The sequence below is a fragment of the Mirounga angustirostris genome, unplaced genomic scaffold, assembly GCF_029215605.1.
Source record: "Mirounga angustirostris isolate CCGP_5_RB_7025 unplaced genomic scaffold, mMirAng1.0.hap1 SCAF_9, whole genome shotgun sequence".
In the NCBI taxonomy this organism is placed as follows: Eukaryota; Metazoa; Chordata; class Mammalia; order Carnivora; family Phocidae; genus Mirounga; species Mirounga angustirostris.
In genome coordinates, this window is record NW_026991717.1 from 61,012,872 (window position 1) to 61,029,018 (window position 16,147).

Consider the following 16,147-nt stretch of genomic DNA (forward strand, 5'->3'; position numbering starts at 1 on the left):
ATTTATTTATTTTAGAGAGCGTGTGAGTAAGCCTGGGGGAAGAGGGCCAGAGGGAGAGGGAGACAATCCCAAGCAGACTCCCTGCTGAACACGGAGCCCTACATGGGGCTCGATCCCACAACCCTAAGATCATGATCCAAGCTGAAACCAAGAGCCAGACACCCAACTGACTGAGCCACCCAGGTGTCCCCAGAATTTTATTTTATTTTTTAAAGATTTATTTATTTATTTGACAGAGACAGCGAGAGAGGGAACACAAGCAGGAGTAGTGGGAGAGGGAGAAGCAGGCTTCCCGCTGAGCAGGGAGCCCATTGCGGGGCTGGATCCCAGGACCCTGGGATCATGACCTGAGCTGAAGGCAGACGCCCAACGACTGAGCCATCCAGGCGCCCCCCCCCCCCGAATTTTTTTAAAGACACATTTATTCAGCATCATGATCAGACCATTACTTAGCAATCAACCACATGTGTGCAAAAAAAAAATCTACATTAAAACCCTTTGTTGGAATGCTTTACACTTTCCACAGAATAGAAACTAAAATAACCTGTTATACAATTAGTCTTCAGTTTTTTGCCCATACACATGAGCATTGCCTAAAACATGTCTTCTTTGCAGCAGGTGGGCCCTGCCACCACTGTGCTTGGCTGAGTTCACAAATCTGTTGTAACCTGTAGCTTCCCTCTCGCTTCTCTGGCTCTCCTCTCCTGCTAAGCTTTGTTTCCTGGCAGTGATTAAAACCTCCTGCCACTGCCGTAGCTCCTGCTGCTGCTGGAACCACCACAGCCACCTTGGTTTCGTGGTTTGGCAAAGTATTGGCCTCCACCACCATGGGGGCCAGAGCTTCTGCCTCCAAAATTTCCTCCAAATCCAAAATCTGAGGATTGATTGTTTTAATTGCCAGAATCATCATAACTTCCGCCACCTCCAAAATTGCTTCTTTCATTACCAAATTTGTTATGGCCATCCCCACTGCCACCATATTCACCACCACCTCGACCACCACCAAAGCTACCTTGCCCACTGAAGTGTCCTCCATAATCAAAGTTGTCATTCCCACCAAAACCACCTTCATAGTTTCCAGAACCACTTCGTCGCTTGCTGAGATAGGGCTCTCCTTAGTTCACAGTCATGGCCGTCTTATCTACAGAGTCGTGGTCATCAAATGTTATAGAAAAGCAAAGGCTCTCTTTTTGCCACTGCCTCGGTCAGTCATGATTTAAGTCACTTCAGTTTTCTGATACTGTTCAAAATAATCCCTTAGATGATGTTCTTCAGTGTCGTCTTTAACGCCACCAACATAAATCTTTCTCACAGTTAAGTGGGCACCACGTCTTTGAGAATTTTCTCTTGGGACAGCCTTCTTTGGTTCCACAACTCTTCCATCCACATTGTGTGGCGTTGTATTCATGGCTGCATCCATCTCCACAGTGGCATTCGTGACAAAGCCAAAGCCTCTGGAGCACTTGGTGTTTGGATCTCTCATTACCACACAGTCCGTAAGCATTCCCCATTGCTCAAAATGGCTTCTCAGACTCTCATTGGTTTCAAATCTCAAACCTCTGATGAAGAGCTTCTGCAGCTGTTCAGGCTTTTTAGGAGACTCTGACTTAGACATGACAGTGGTGGGAGGGGAGACTCAGTGGGCAGAAAGGCGTAACGAACGTATCTCCATGCCACAGAATTTTAAATTTCATGTCACAGAATTTTAAATTTTAATATCTTTATAAGATATATTGAGTACAGGAATAAAAATTTTTAAAATTGTTAAATACATGCAACAAGCTACCAAGTTATACTTTTAAAAAAGTGTTTGTACAGGCTATCTTTGGGCTTAAAACTTAGTCTGTTATATGATGACGACGTTTGCAATATGTTACTGTCTTGTTAGGGTTGGTGTTATCCCAGTTTCTTCCTCAGTCACTTCCCTGTAAGATGTAATGCTTGCTAAGTTCCATAATTGAGTAAAAAATTGGAACCTGGCGGTAGTTCTGATTCTGAATTAAGGGATCAGTGGGCCACCCTGTCCATTTCCTTGCCTGGTAATGGACAATGTGAACAGCTTCATTTTGGGGGGCACAACTTTTAATGCCTTTTTCTGGTCACAGCCTTGTTAGCCCTGTGCTTATTTAAAAAGAGTGGTTGGTACATGAACTCTTGGTAAGTGTGTTAGGGCTGATAATATAAAAAGTAGGAATGCTAGTGAGTAAAATCCTGATAAGCTTATGCTCAGTCAACGATATTGGATGCAGAAACCACCAGTCACTTGCCTTGGGAAACAGGAGCCAGCCAGAACTTAGAACTAGCAAATATGACAGCTACCCAGAATAAGCCTTTGAAAGTTGTGGTTATAGGTTGATGTGACCAAAAATACTTTCTGACCTCTGTTACCAGCTTATTCCTTCCTTAGCTAGGAGACTTGAAACTTTCTCGGGAAAGTGAGGACCTTCCAGAAGTGCCAGTCATACCTTTGCTCTATAACCTTCTGGGCAACCTAGGGGTAGTGGCAAAGATTTGTTCTGTCACTGAGTACGGTCTCTCTCTTGCCCTGTCTTGCTCATCAGAAATCTATTAGTTTTTTGGTCAGGGTTGAGGTGGAAGCACAGAAAGTTAACCTGTGAGATTCAGAGAAGGGATTCTAATCTGAGTACCACTCCCCCAACCTCAACCCAATAATTAAAACTTTTTTTTCTTTAAAGTTTTTATTTATTTAAGTAATCTCTACACCCAACGTGAGGCTCGAATCCATGACCCCAAGATCAAGAGTCGCATGCTCCTCTGACTGAGCCAGCCAGCCACCTCTAAGCTTTTTTTCTTCACAGTTTATCATTGTCCTGTAGAGTCTGAGTTGACTTTAATTAAGTCTGAGTTCAAATATCTTAAGCATTACCGGGTTTACTGTAATGAATCTTAGGAGATTTATAAAAAGACAGATCCCTTCCTTATGGTAAGGTCAGGGAGATAGACATAACCTACCATCAGATAGCCTGCACTTACATTGCTGGGTGTTTGAATAGTAGGATGAGATAATGTGACAATGTTTCAAATAAAGTTCTATGACACTAAACAGTGTGTTTTCCAGCCTTGAGTTACATAATAAATATTTGGAGAAATATTATAACATTGATATTTGAGATGGGATACAGTATTATGAGATAGTGGTTACTTGGAAGTGTGTTTTTCTGACCTATTTAAGTCACGTTTGAATGACGACCCTTGCATAGGGATGGCGAGAGCATAGTAAAGTACAAAATGGAGTCTCTGGAGATTACAGTGCAATAATTCTACTCTGCCTTCACAACTGTAATTCTTTTTACTAATCAGCTATGTGGATGATTCTGAGGTACTGCTTGAGTGTAGAACTTCTTTATTGGGGGTGGGAGTCAAGGCAGGAATCTTTAATGAGTGGAGCAGTTGGGTGAAGGAAGAATAGATGTAAGGTCTTGAAGGCTTATCACATTGAAGAATAGACAGCAAAAATGAAAAATAGAGATCTATTAGGACTCGACTAAATACAAGAATCTGAAGGAGAATAATTAATAATAGGGTTTTTGCCCACAGACATGGTAATTGTATTGACAGAACAGTAAATAGCATGTTGAGAAAAGGTATTTATTACAGTATTTTTAAGGCTATTATGACAAAAAAATATCAGATATTTCTCATAGTTGTTTGGAGAAAATTGAAAGATTTCATAGTGGGTGTTTTTAAGTGATAATGGGAGGAAAATGCAAGGTGGTTAAAGTAAGAACAGCAGTAGTTGAATTGTTTATTTACACTTACTTGATTTGTATAATGTAACCTCTCAAGCACTTCGAGATTGCAAAGTTGGATGGTTTCTATTTCCTTGACTTCTAATAATTGTTAAGACCTTTATTATTTTTTTAAGAGAGTGAATGGGAGAGGGAGAGAGCACGTGAGCGAGCGAGTGGGGCAGGAGCGGGGGAGAGGGAGAGAGAGAATCCCAAGCAAGCTCCATGCTCAGCCTGGAGCCCAACACGGGGCTCCATCTGAAGACCCTGAGATCATGATCTAAGCTGAAATCAACAGTCAGGTGCTTAACCTACTGAGTCACCCAGGCACCCCCTTGTTAAGTAAGACCTTTAAGGAGACCAGTGGTTGCCATCTAGAAAGCTGTGAGCTAATGTATTTCAGAAAGCTTAATGGAAATCATATATTAACCCAGATTAAGGATGTAGAAATTATTATTATTATTTAAAGATTTTATTTATTTGAGAGAGAGAGAGCTCATGAGAGGGGGGAGGGTCAGAGGGAGAAGCAGACTCCCTGTTGAGCAGGAAGCCCGACCTGGGACTCGATCCCGGGACTCCAGGATCATGACCTGAGCCGAAGGCAGTCGCTTAACCAACTGAGCCACCCAGCCGCCCCAAGGATGTAGAAATTAAAATGCCTTTGTCTTTGGCTGGAATCCTATCAACTTAGTGCTTAAATACTAGGTCTTCCTTTTTGATTAAATGCTTTGCTAGCAGTTATACTTTTTGATTTTTTTTTACAGAAATGAAGATGAATTTACTTAATTCATGCAGGTTAGAAACACGGAGCTTGTGAAAGGAAAACAAAAAGAGGGAGTCTTTGGTTAAAAGGTTGATAGAGAATATTATTATTATATGACTATTTACTAGGAGTTGATGCCTTTGGCTTTACTAAATAGAAACACAGTTTGTATTTTAGTGCCCAGTTCTCAGTTGACTGAATATGTGAAAACACCACAGTAGCTGTTGCTTATGCCAGAAAGTCACACTTTTTCATTGATTTTATTGCTTTTAAGTTTTTTTGATCCTGTTTTGCTTTGATGGTTAATAACTTGAGGAAGTATTAAAAACATTTCTGGACATGGGGGGCCTGGCTAGCTCAGTTCAGTGGAGCATGCGATTCTTGATCTCAGGGTCATGAGTTCAAGCCCCACGTTAGGCATGGAACCTACTTTAAAAAAAAACAAAACCAAACCAAAACACATTTCTGCAGCCTTCCTACACCTCCTTCTCTCTGGGCTTGTATTTTGGCCATGACGTTGTGGCTCCGGCACTTCTACAGTTAACTGAGGAGAAGTGCAAGGGTGCCCAGTATCTCCTGAAGATGCAAAATGTGGGTGGCTGTGCCCTGTGACAGGACGTGTAGAAGCTGTCCCTAGATGGGGGGGATGAAAGCTTGGACACTATGGGAGATGCTGTGATCCTGGAGAAGAACCTGGACGAGGCCCCTTTTATATGTGCATGCCTTGGGTTTTGCCCATGCAGACCCTAATCTCTGTGACTTCTTGCAGAGCCATTTCCTAGATGAGCAGGTGAAACTCACCTAGAAGATGGGCAACCACCTGACTAATCTCGGCAGGTTGGCTGGCCCCTAGGCTGGGCTGGGCAAGTATCTGTTCCAGAGGCTCACCCTCAAGCATGACTAAGCCTCTAGAGCCCAGTGGCCTCTGAGGGGCCCTTTGGCATCTTCCTGGTGTCAGGGCTTCTGCCTGAGCCTCCCCCTACAGCCACTAGGCAGCTTTTTAACCACCCTGGAGCCCTCTCCCGAGCCATAGACCAAATGGAAACAATAAAGCTTTTTGCAGCCAAAAAAATAAGCAGGTTAATAGGATAGAAGGAATGGGGAGCAAAAAATACATCATTGTATAGGTCAGGAAAGGCCTCCCTCATCCCTGGTGAAGCAACATTTCAGATACCAATGGAAATGAGTGAGCCATGAGAACATAAAAGACGTCTTAAGCAAATTACAGGCAGAGAGAATAGGAAATGTAGAAATTCAAAGGTGGGAGAAGCCCTGGGGTGATCAAGGACTAGGAAGGAGGGCAGTGTGACTGGAATGAAGTGACAGAGGCAGTGAGGTGGGGCATGGAGTCCGAGAGCGGGAGAGGAAACAGATTTTGTAGCCCATGGCAAAGGACTGGATGTTGTGTGAGTTGGGAATCTCTCGGAACATTTTGCACAGAGGAGCTAAATGATCTGCCTTAAATTTTAAAAGAATCTTGTGAGAATCTTTGGCTACTGTTTTGAGAATAGACTATAAGAGGACAAGAGTGGAACTAGGGAGGCAAGTCAGTAGGCTGGTGGCTTGTGAGATGGCAGTTGAGCTCAGTAGTGAGGAGGGGTTGGATTTGGGATGTATTTCAAGGGGGGGACTGACAAGATTTGCTGATGAGGGAAGCTATGGGGTGAGAAAGAGGGATCAAGGTTGACTTCCACAGTTTTTGCCCTAGGTACCTGGAAAGCTTGAATTTTCGTTTACCAAGATGGGAAGGCTGGGAAGAGCAGGGTGGAGGCGAGGGCGTTGCAAGACTTGGATTTTTAGCTATGTTAAGGTGGATCTAAGAAGACATCCGGGGGAGAAAGGTTACTAAATGTTACTTCCTCATTGCAGGTGTGAAGTTGAGTGCTTCAGATCTGGTCACTATGGTACGAGAACGAAAATGCATATTGTGCCACATTGTGTACAGCTCAAAAAAGGTAATACATAGAAGAGGGAGAATCTGAGGCTTTATGACTGCTCTTTTTGGAATTTGTAGATGGGTAAAAGCTTTTAACAGTGTCTTATTTATGCTTCTTTCCTATATCATAGTCTCATTCCACTGGTTTCTTTCTCTTTAGTGCCTCATAAAGCCAATATAACTATATTATTAAATCTACCCAAAATTTGAGGATACTCAGAAGTCGACAGTAAATAGTTACTAATTTAGTCAGTAACCAGTTACAGAGAAAAGACCTTAAAATTCAGTTTATTTGAGGTTGTACTACTTTCTGATGAGCTAAGGATACAGCATTAGTTTTCCGTACCTGCGTTCTGTTTCTGCCTTGTGAAAAGTGCTGCAGAGCAGAAACGGCATTAACAGTACCCTAGATGTCCACAAGGGGGGGATGTTGCTCAGAGAAAAACATTTTTAAGAACTAAAAGAATTTTACCTGTGTCTTCGGGAAATTGGCTGCAATTTGACTTACTTTTTTGCTTTTTCTTGCCTGTATCCTTTGCTTTCAAAGTAGTGCTGCTATCTTAACTACTGAGAAATTTTTTTCTAAGCTTTTAAGATGCTCTGGATTGTCAATGAAAATTCGGAGAACTGGGAAGATTATCTTATCATGAGCTAGGTTAGCCAGGGAGGTTTGAGTGAACCTGGAAAGATGTTTGGGAGTAAGATGGTTTCAGAGAAATAGAAGAGAGATATTTTAGGTGGGATAACAACATGTACAGAGATACAGAGGTAGAATGGAGTCTAAGAGTTCTAGGAGTCCATGAGAAGGCTTACCTGATTAAGACAGTTTGTAATGGGGATAGTGGGACTGCAATATAATTTGTAATTTAAATGCAAACAGTTATAAAATGTGTTGAATGCCAGACTGAGGGGTTCAATTATAATTCATCCAGTAGGCTGGGGTGAATTCCCCCCCCCCATTTAGGATTTCTGTTAGTGATGGAAAAATCAGTTGAGATTTTAAATTCATGTTTAATAATATAGCTGCTGCCTTTTACAACAGTAAAAGAGCCCTTCTAGTTTTAAAATTTTTTGACCAGAGTTTATGCAAATTTATAATAAATAAAAATTCCTATGGCTCCTTTCAGGTTGAGGGGAGATGGGAAATTGAGAAGGTGTGAGAGGGATAGGCAGACACTCAGAGGTGTGGTGTCAGACTTCTCATGGAGTAGCAGCCCTGCCTTGTGATAGCTCATAATTTTGCCGTTTTAAGTCTTTTGGCATTTCTTCCACTCTGGTTTGCTTGTTTGTTTATTTAATAAGAATCACCTAGGATCCTTGTTTTTTTCTTTTTAACAATTTTTTAACAATTTTATTTATTTGGGAGAGAGAGTGTGAGCAAGAGAGAGAGCACCTGAGCAGGGGCAGAGGGAGAGGGAGAAGCAGACTCCCTGCTGAGCAAGGAGCCTTATGGTGGGCTGGATCCCAGGACCCCAGGATCATGAGCTGAGCCAATGGCAGATGCTTAACTGACTGAGCCACCAAGGCGCCCCTCTACTCTGGTTTAAACATGTTTTCATCTCTTCATATTTTTCCGTGGATCATAATGAAAAATCAAGAGCTGGGATTACCCACTCCTGCCTTAGGAAATGCCAGTTACAGGTTTTTAAGCAAGGGAATGACATGATTTGAGTGTTAAGGTTAATGTGGTCTAAGGAATTAGTGGAATGGGTTAATTGAAAGAGATAACTCTGATACTGAGTTTTATTTATTTATAAATGTATTTTTTTTTTACTTTTTTTTAAAGATTTTTATTTATTTATTTGACACAGAAAGAGAGAGAGCACAAGCAGGGGGAGGGGCAGAGGAAGAGGGAGAAGCAGGCTCCCCGCCAAGCGGGGAGCCTGACTTGGGGCTCCATCCCAGGACCCTGGGATCATGACCTGAGCCGAAGGCAGATGCTTAACGACTGAGCCACCCAGGCGTCCCTGATACTGAGTTTTAAATCGATTATCAACAATTTACGTTGAAGCAGTGCTTTCCTGTAGTCTCCCAAACTAGTGTAACCCTGATTTCTCCAAATATACTGTGGAGAAGAAAAATACTCCGTAAGTGTGGGAAAAAGCTGTGTACTACATCCCTGAGCATTCTGATGTTCACTAATTTATTTTTTTATTTTAATTTTATTTTTTAAAAGATTTTTCATTTATTTGAGAGAGAGAGGGAGCACGAACCGGGGCGGGGGCTGGGTGGGGAGAGGGAGAAGCAGGCTCCCTGCTGGATGTTCATTAATTTATTAAAAGACTGAGAAACCCTGGAGTTAAAAACACTAAAAAAAAAAAATTCTGTTGTATTACTCACTGTTTTATAAATTTGTTCAACTGCCAAATCTTTTAAAAAAAAAACTTCCTTTCTCCCCCCTTCTTTAAAAAACATAATACTGATTAATATTATAAGAACGAAAAAGAAGCTTGGTAACTGAGCACTTGGGGTTATTTAATCCTACTACCCGTGGATCTTTCCTAGTTATTTTGAAAGCTCAGGTTGTCACGCTATTTGCATTTATTCCTTGGAGCAGGGTAGGAGAGAATTTTGCATGTAAATTTAGGAAAAGATTTGTGAAGGGTTTTAGACATCTAGTCGGAAGTTACCCTAAAACAAATTTTGAATGATAACATTTTTATAACTGAAATAGGATACAGAATTGGTTTTTCTATCTGAGAATAACCTATTTCAGTGAATGCTGTTTTGATCAGGAATGGTTTCATTGTAAGAAAAAGAACCAACTTAAATTTAGCTCACAGAAAGGGGATTTGGCACAATCTAATATAAATATAATCTAAATATAATATAAATATATATATAATATATATAATATATATATAATATATATATAATATATAATATAAATCTAATATAAGGAAAGATAGAACAAAAGAATACATAGGGATTTGAGCAGGTGTTTATATTGTTCATGGATTTTTTTCATTCTTGATTATGTCACTAATCTGATTCAGCTTTCAGCTCTGTAAGTGTTCATTCTAGTTAGTGGCCAGTCAATTGTAGGTGGGGCGGGTGGGGTGGGGGGGAAGGTCACATGTAAAGCTATCCCCTCCAAGTGAAGCATTTATAGAGACAGGAAGGAAGTGATGGTCATCTTCAGTAAAATTGTCATTTAAAGGAAGTGTTTGGAATCACAAAGCTGTTTGTCACACTGTAGTAGATAAAGTAAGAATAGGTTATTGGGTTGTTGTATTCTTTTTGACAAATGAATTGTATATGAAGAAAAATCTCAATGCACTAGATGGTTACAGTGTGAAGTGGTATATAAAACCTTGGCTTTGGTGTCAGATATGTCAGGGTCTGAGTCCTAGTTTGACCACTTGATTATCTATGACTCTGAGAGGGTAAGACTGAATATTTTCACACTTATCCCTTCAATGCCTAGCTCTGTATTTGGCACTGAACAAGCAATGATAAATACTTGGTGAATAAATGAGTAAGCTCTGTGTATTCTTGTATCCTTATGAAATTAGTAATATTCCCTCAGCAGTGTTTGTAGTTCATATGAGGAAATGTTTGAGGCACTTAAACACAGGGCACAGTTAATAGTAATACTCAACAATTATAGTAGCCCTTTATTTTATTTTATTTTTTTAAGCTTTTTTTTTTTTTTTTGACAGAAGAGAGGGAGAGAGAGAGAGAGAGCACAAGCAGGGGGAGCGGCAGGCAGAGGGAGAGGGAGAAGCAGGCTCCCCGCGGAGCAGGGAGCTCGATGTGGGGCTTGATCCCAGGACCCTGAGATCACGACCTGAGCCGAAGGCAGACGCTTAACTGACTGAGCCACCCAGGCGCCCCAGTGGCCCTTCATTTTATTTTATACGTGAACAGCCATTCTCTAATTATGGCGTGCTACCTATATATATGCCTGCGTGACAAAGGGGTAGACATTTACAGCTTTTTGAGATTTGCGTGTATGTGCGCATGTTTTTAAGTGGAAACTCTTCCCACAGATTTCATTTTCCTCCCACTAAGGATGGGATGGAGGTACACGAGGCCCTAGTAGATTTTCAAACATTTCATTGGAACCAAACAAATCAATTGGGCGAGAGTGGGCAGTGACGATGAAGGCATGATTGAGCTGTGTTCAAAACAGTTTTAAAAAACTTCTAATCGGGACGCCTGGGTGGCTCAGTTGGTTAAGCGACTGCCTTCGGCTCAGGTCATGATCCTGGAGTCCCGGGATCGAGTCCCGCATCGGGCTTCCTGCTCGGCAGGGAGTCTGCTTCTCCCTCTGACCCTCCCCCCTCTCATGTGCTCTCTCTCTCTCATTAAAAATAAATAAATATTAAAAAAAAAAAAACAAAAAAAAACACTTCTAATCAACCACAGGGAACTTCTGTTATATCCATAACTTCTACCTAGAATTAATATATCTATCATTCAGCAAATGTGGACAACCGTATGCCAAGCCCTGGCCAAGACTTGAGTAAGAATTTTAGCTTATTTTTGAGAAACTCTCAGTTGAGTGGGGAAAGTATGGAGAAAAATAACCAAATAGTTGAGAAGTTAAGTGATTTCAGATTTTAAAAAAACAAGTAAATTCTTTGAGATAGAATTTAACCCACATAGTTTATTCTTAAATCTTTTGCCCCCTAAAGACAATATACGTTCTAATATTTTTTGAAAGCCATTTAAATAGGTTTTTCTTAAAAAGTCCTTTATTTAAGAATGAAATAATGTCAAAAACATAGCTAAAGAACTATGAGGAATTGATTTCAATATTGAATTGAGAAGGGTAACCAGGACAAACACTTAATGACACAAAGAACCTGAACCCCAACTGTTGATTGAATAAAAACAGAGGAATTTCTTTTCCCAAAGCAATCTCCCTTAGTTTAATCTGCTTTCTTTAATTTTGAAGGAGATGGACGAACACATGCGGAGCATGTTGCATCACAGGGAACTTGAGAACCTGAAGGGCAGGTATGGGAACGGCTGTCTTCCATCAACTTGCGACTGTCGGGGGATCTCAGTGCTGAGGGTGCCTCTTAGCTTATTTTATAGTAATTCTTCATAAATGAATATGGTCCTATGACATAGAATGATCTTTTAGAATTATTAACAACTACAGTAGTGTTTTGGCATTCCAAAAGGATAAATCTTTGTGCATCTCCAATATGGAGAATTCACTGCAGCTCTAGGTAGTAGATTGCAACAGAGGTGGGTGAGGATGAGCTAGTTCTCTCATTAGGGTGTTTTCTCATTCCTGTACACCAGCCTTGAAACTAAGACATTTCTCTGTTATTGCCTCAGCTGTGTTACAAAAATTATTACATGGCAGAAACCTGTAGTGTTACTGAAAAAGTCTGAGAAGTCCAAAGTCTGCTGAATAGCACTGAGTCTCATTAGTGTAAATAAAATCAGGGCACAAACTTTGAATATCTAAGAATGCTATTTTGTGATGCAAAACTTGAGATATTTAAAGAAAGTAAGTCTAATAAGCACCTTTAAAAAATTAAATGTAGCGGATGTATATATTCCTTGTCTCTCTTTTTTTCCCATCTATGTTTTTTTTTTTTTTTTGATGTTTTTGACTTGAATTTGAGGTTTGGAGATAGTATGGAACAGAGAAACATTGGGGAACTGAGAAATACTTATTGCATGAATAATAGATACAAGCTTTAATCATGAAGCCAGACTAAGTCATTTGACGTTATTTGTATTTAAAATAATACAGTTTTATATGGTGTGGGCAAATTAATATGTTAGTAAACTTTTAGCATCTGTTTAGCATATTTGTAGAATTTTTGCATGGTCTCAGTTTCTTACCATAGGAAGTTTAGGTCTTAGCAGCAACATAAAAGAGGCTTTCATTCAGATTTAGTGTGGAGAATCCTTGTCATAATACCTTGCATACATATGATCTTTAACTCATTATCATTGGAAACCTATGAAATAGAGTCAACCTTTGATTCTCTAAATGGGTATTATCTTAATTACTTAATCCCATTTCCAGCAGACTTCCTGTTGGAATTCACCTTTTTCTGGGCTATCTACCTGCCATGTGACTATATTATAAATCAAATGAAACATATGAGGTCAGTAAATCTAGTCATTAGGAGAGAAGCCACTTTTATTCCAAGATTAATGCCTTATTTTCTTCATACATCCACTAAACAGCTATTTAAAATGTTAAAAAGAATTTTGATTACTTAAGATTCGTGTTCATAATGAATACAGAATTAATTGTAAAAAGTAAAAAAGGTAGAAGTCCTCTCAGTCCTACGTGCCCCAGCCCTGCTCCCTTCCTACAGGAAAGCCAACAGTTCGGCCCATATCCTACCTAAACCTCGTTCTGTGGGTATACATAGCCTTACGTTTCTATATAGACACATTTGGTCTTGTCTTATTCACGTAACTGAACTACATGCTGTATATTTATTGTTCAGTAACTTTTTCCCTCTCCTCCACCCATCAACTTAACTGTGCCTTGGAGATTTTGTGTATCATTTTCAGTTATTTGGAGCGTAGATAGTCAAGTGATCGAGGAGAAAGCATTGAGAAGCCTCCAAGCTGACAATAAGAGTGTCAACCTTAGCATCCAAAGTCATTTTATTTAGAGGGAAACACCTTAGTACTTACTTATTCATATTTTAGGTACAGAGCTAACAAGTTTTATATGGTCTCCTAGCCTGTAATAAATTCTAAGGGCAAAGGCAAAGCAGGTAGCAAGGAAAAACAACCGACAAAACTATAAAAAACAAAATCTCAAAAATCATTTACTTACTTGGAGCATTTACTGTAGTGACAAACTGTGATCACTAGTTTGGACCATAGGGACAAGTAGTTATTGGTCATTATTTTTCCTTTCTCTCAGTTTGTGATTATTTTCTGTGGAATTCATGTTTAATTACTGGCTTTCTGATGTTAAAGCTTTCTGTTTCTCTTTATATTTGTATCAGTCTAATTTTTAGCTGTGATCTGGTTAAGAAATTTAAAGAGCATATTTTTTAGGTTTTGAATACAAATTTGAAAAGTAAGAAACTTTCTTTTTATTTTAATAATAATTTAAATTTATTTTTTTATTATGTTCAGTAAGAAACTTTCTTATTTGGTTCACAATTTTGGACATCTGGAACATTTCTCTTTTTTTTTCCCGGTATACTTACTCAGATGTGTGGCCTCTTTCTACAGATAAATGCTATTAAAAGGGCTCAAACCTTTATTTATCAACCAGCTGTTGTGGTATAGTTAGAGCAAGCTTAATAAAGAAAAGCTTATGGGTAGAATATCTTAAGGCTTTGCCTTCCACACATGAGAGGAAATTGTGTGGTAACAGGATGAAGTTAATTTGGGCCCTCCTTTAAATGTCCCAAGGACAGTTTTTGCCTTTATTAGTCAAGAAGTGAAGTAGTACGTGTTCCCCAGCAGTTACTTTATATAGTTATACAAAGTAGTAAGTGTTTTAACTGGTTATTGATAGAGAATTGGAAAATAGCATCATTAAAATATTATTTAATTTGCCATTAAGTTTTTAAATACGTGGTTTCCCTAACATCATATGTAGAAGCATGAATGCCTCTTGTATGTAAAACGGGTAATATGCTTTCCTGCAGACACAGACACACTCGCATTTTTAAGAGATGTGGTTGTCCTAACCCATTCTTTCCCTAGATAAATGTGGATCCTCTCTTTTCTCATTTTGACATTTCTTTTTTTTTTAAATTTTTTTAAATTTATTTATTTGAGAGAGTGAGAGACAGAGAGAGAAGGAGCAGGGGGAGGGGCAGAGGGCGAGGGAGAAGCGGACTCCCCGCTGAGCAGGGAGCCAGACGTGGGGCTCAATCCTGGGACTCCAGGATCATGACCTGAGCCAAAGGCAGACACTTAACCAGCTGAGCCACCCAGGCACCCCTCATTTTGAAGTTTCTTGTAAAGATTCTCTCTCTCTCTTTAAACTAGAATTCATTTATAGGAAAAATTTTAGGAATTTTTGGTTTTGGAGAGTTTGTTTTTAGTGCTTTTTTGTTACACTTATTGCCTCTACCCTTGTGGGCAGGATCTCTTTAGGTGTTTTTCTATTAAATATAACTTTAGAACTATGGTTAATACCCTTTCTTAGAAGGAACGCACATATGTTCTAAAAATCTGTGTTTGAGTATTTGTTACATATCCAACATATGCCTGTGCTTTGGAGATTGCAAAGTGTGTGGGTTTATGATTATGGATATTTATTTTTAACAGAGTTAAATACTGTCTACACTGCGTTCCTTAATATTTTAAACAGTGTGGTCTTCCAGTTATATCTGTAAAGAGAGGGTTCTTAATAGCTTGAACATGAGAAAAATTCTCAGCATTTTAGAAGTAAGGGTATAAGCAGAAGTTTTATTTAAGAATGCCTTTAGGAAAGATATCCTTGGTATTACAATATACAGTTTAGTGTTCTATAAGTTTTATGTAGAAAAGTGGACTAAAACATTTTCCCTAGTTTTAGAGAATTTAAAGCTCAAAAGATTTTCTAACCAGAAAATTCAGTTGATTTGAATTTTCTTTTTAACTTTATGTTTTAAATTAAAAAAAATTTTTTTAACTGAAGTATAGTTGACACACAGTGTTACATTAGTTTTAGGAGTAAGACATCATGATGCAACACCTCTGTGCTCACCACAAGTATGATTCGAATTTTTATGATAGTGTAAATTATGTATTCTAGGTTAGTTGCAGTTTTCAGACTCTTCCAATGCTGGACAGATTTATGCTTACATATTTTTAGCTTCTTTTTGTGTTGCCATGAGAAAAGGCTTGATTTCTGCTACAAGTTAACACTTTGTATGAGCTACCGTAATTTTGAGAGAAGAGTAGGGGTATCCGTGGCAAACTTGAGGAATTTGAGGATTATACTTTAGTGGAAAATGCTCAGTGAAAGAATAGATTTAAGCTTTTGGGGAATTAGAATATTGATATACAGGATAATAAGGTAATGAGATTTTTCAGGGAACCTGGTCAGAACTCATTAAAATGAATCTTAATGTCAGAGACTGTATTGTGTCCAGAGCATTTGAGGTTACAGAGTTCAAAAAAGGTAAAAACTTAGGAATTTTCTCCATTTTTCTGAGGTGTTTTCCATAATTCTTACAAGGGGAAAAACTTTTAATTTACTGGGCATTATTTCTACTTTGTCATGCTAGACAACTGTAACCATATAGTTAGCATGATGCCCAGAATTTATTAGGTATTCCGCAAGGTTTTTTTTTTTTTTTTTTTTTTTTTTAAAGATTTTATTTATTTATTTGAGAGAGAGAATGAGATAGAGAGCATGAGAAGGGGGAGGGTCAGAGGGAGAAGCAGACTCCCCTCCGAGCAGGGAGCCCGATGCGGGACTCGATCCCAGGACTCCAGGATCATGACCTGAGCCGAAGGCAGTCGCTTAACCGACTGAGCCACCCAGGTGCCCGGTTTTTTTTTTTTTTTAATGAATGTTCAGGTGGTCTGTAATAGAAACCATCTTTTGGTAAATGAAGTGCTCAGTTTTGAGGTTCTCTTCTGGTTAATTGATATGAATTCCACCCTGTCTTTATAGATATATGTGAGGGGAGGATGGAACAGTGTTGTGCATGTGTGTATGTGTGTCTTTCTGCCTGTCTTATAAGACAGGATGTATTTTTGTGGGTTTTTTTTTTGTTTTGTTTTGTTTTTAAGATTGGCATAGAGAATTTT

At 39.2% G+C, this 16,147-nt stretch overlaps 1 protein-coding gene and 1 pseudogene across 5 annotated transcripts in view; one reads left to right on the top strand and one right to left on the bottom strand.

Moving 5' to 3' along the window:
- ZNF106 (zinc finger protein 106) overlaps positions 1-16,147 on the top strand; it is a 65,920-nt gene that overhangs the window by 13,700 nt on the left and 36,073 nt on the right. For all 5 annotated transcript variants that reach the window (XR_010405037.1, XM_045900272.3, XM_045900273.3 and 2 more), the window contains exons 2-3: positions 6,382-6,467; positions 11,352-11,413. Coding sequence is in view for 4 of the 5 variants with exons in the window: in XM_045900272.3 (XP_045756228.1) it covers positions 6,414-6,467; positions 11,352-11,413 (116 nt within the window). In the remaining variant the exon portion in view is untranslated. The remainder of the gene's footprint in view (positions 1-6,381; positions 6,468-11,351; positions 11,414-16,147) is intronic.
- Positions 649-1,615, bottom strand: LOC123861301 (heterogeneous nuclear ribonucleoprotein A1-like; annotated as a pseudogene).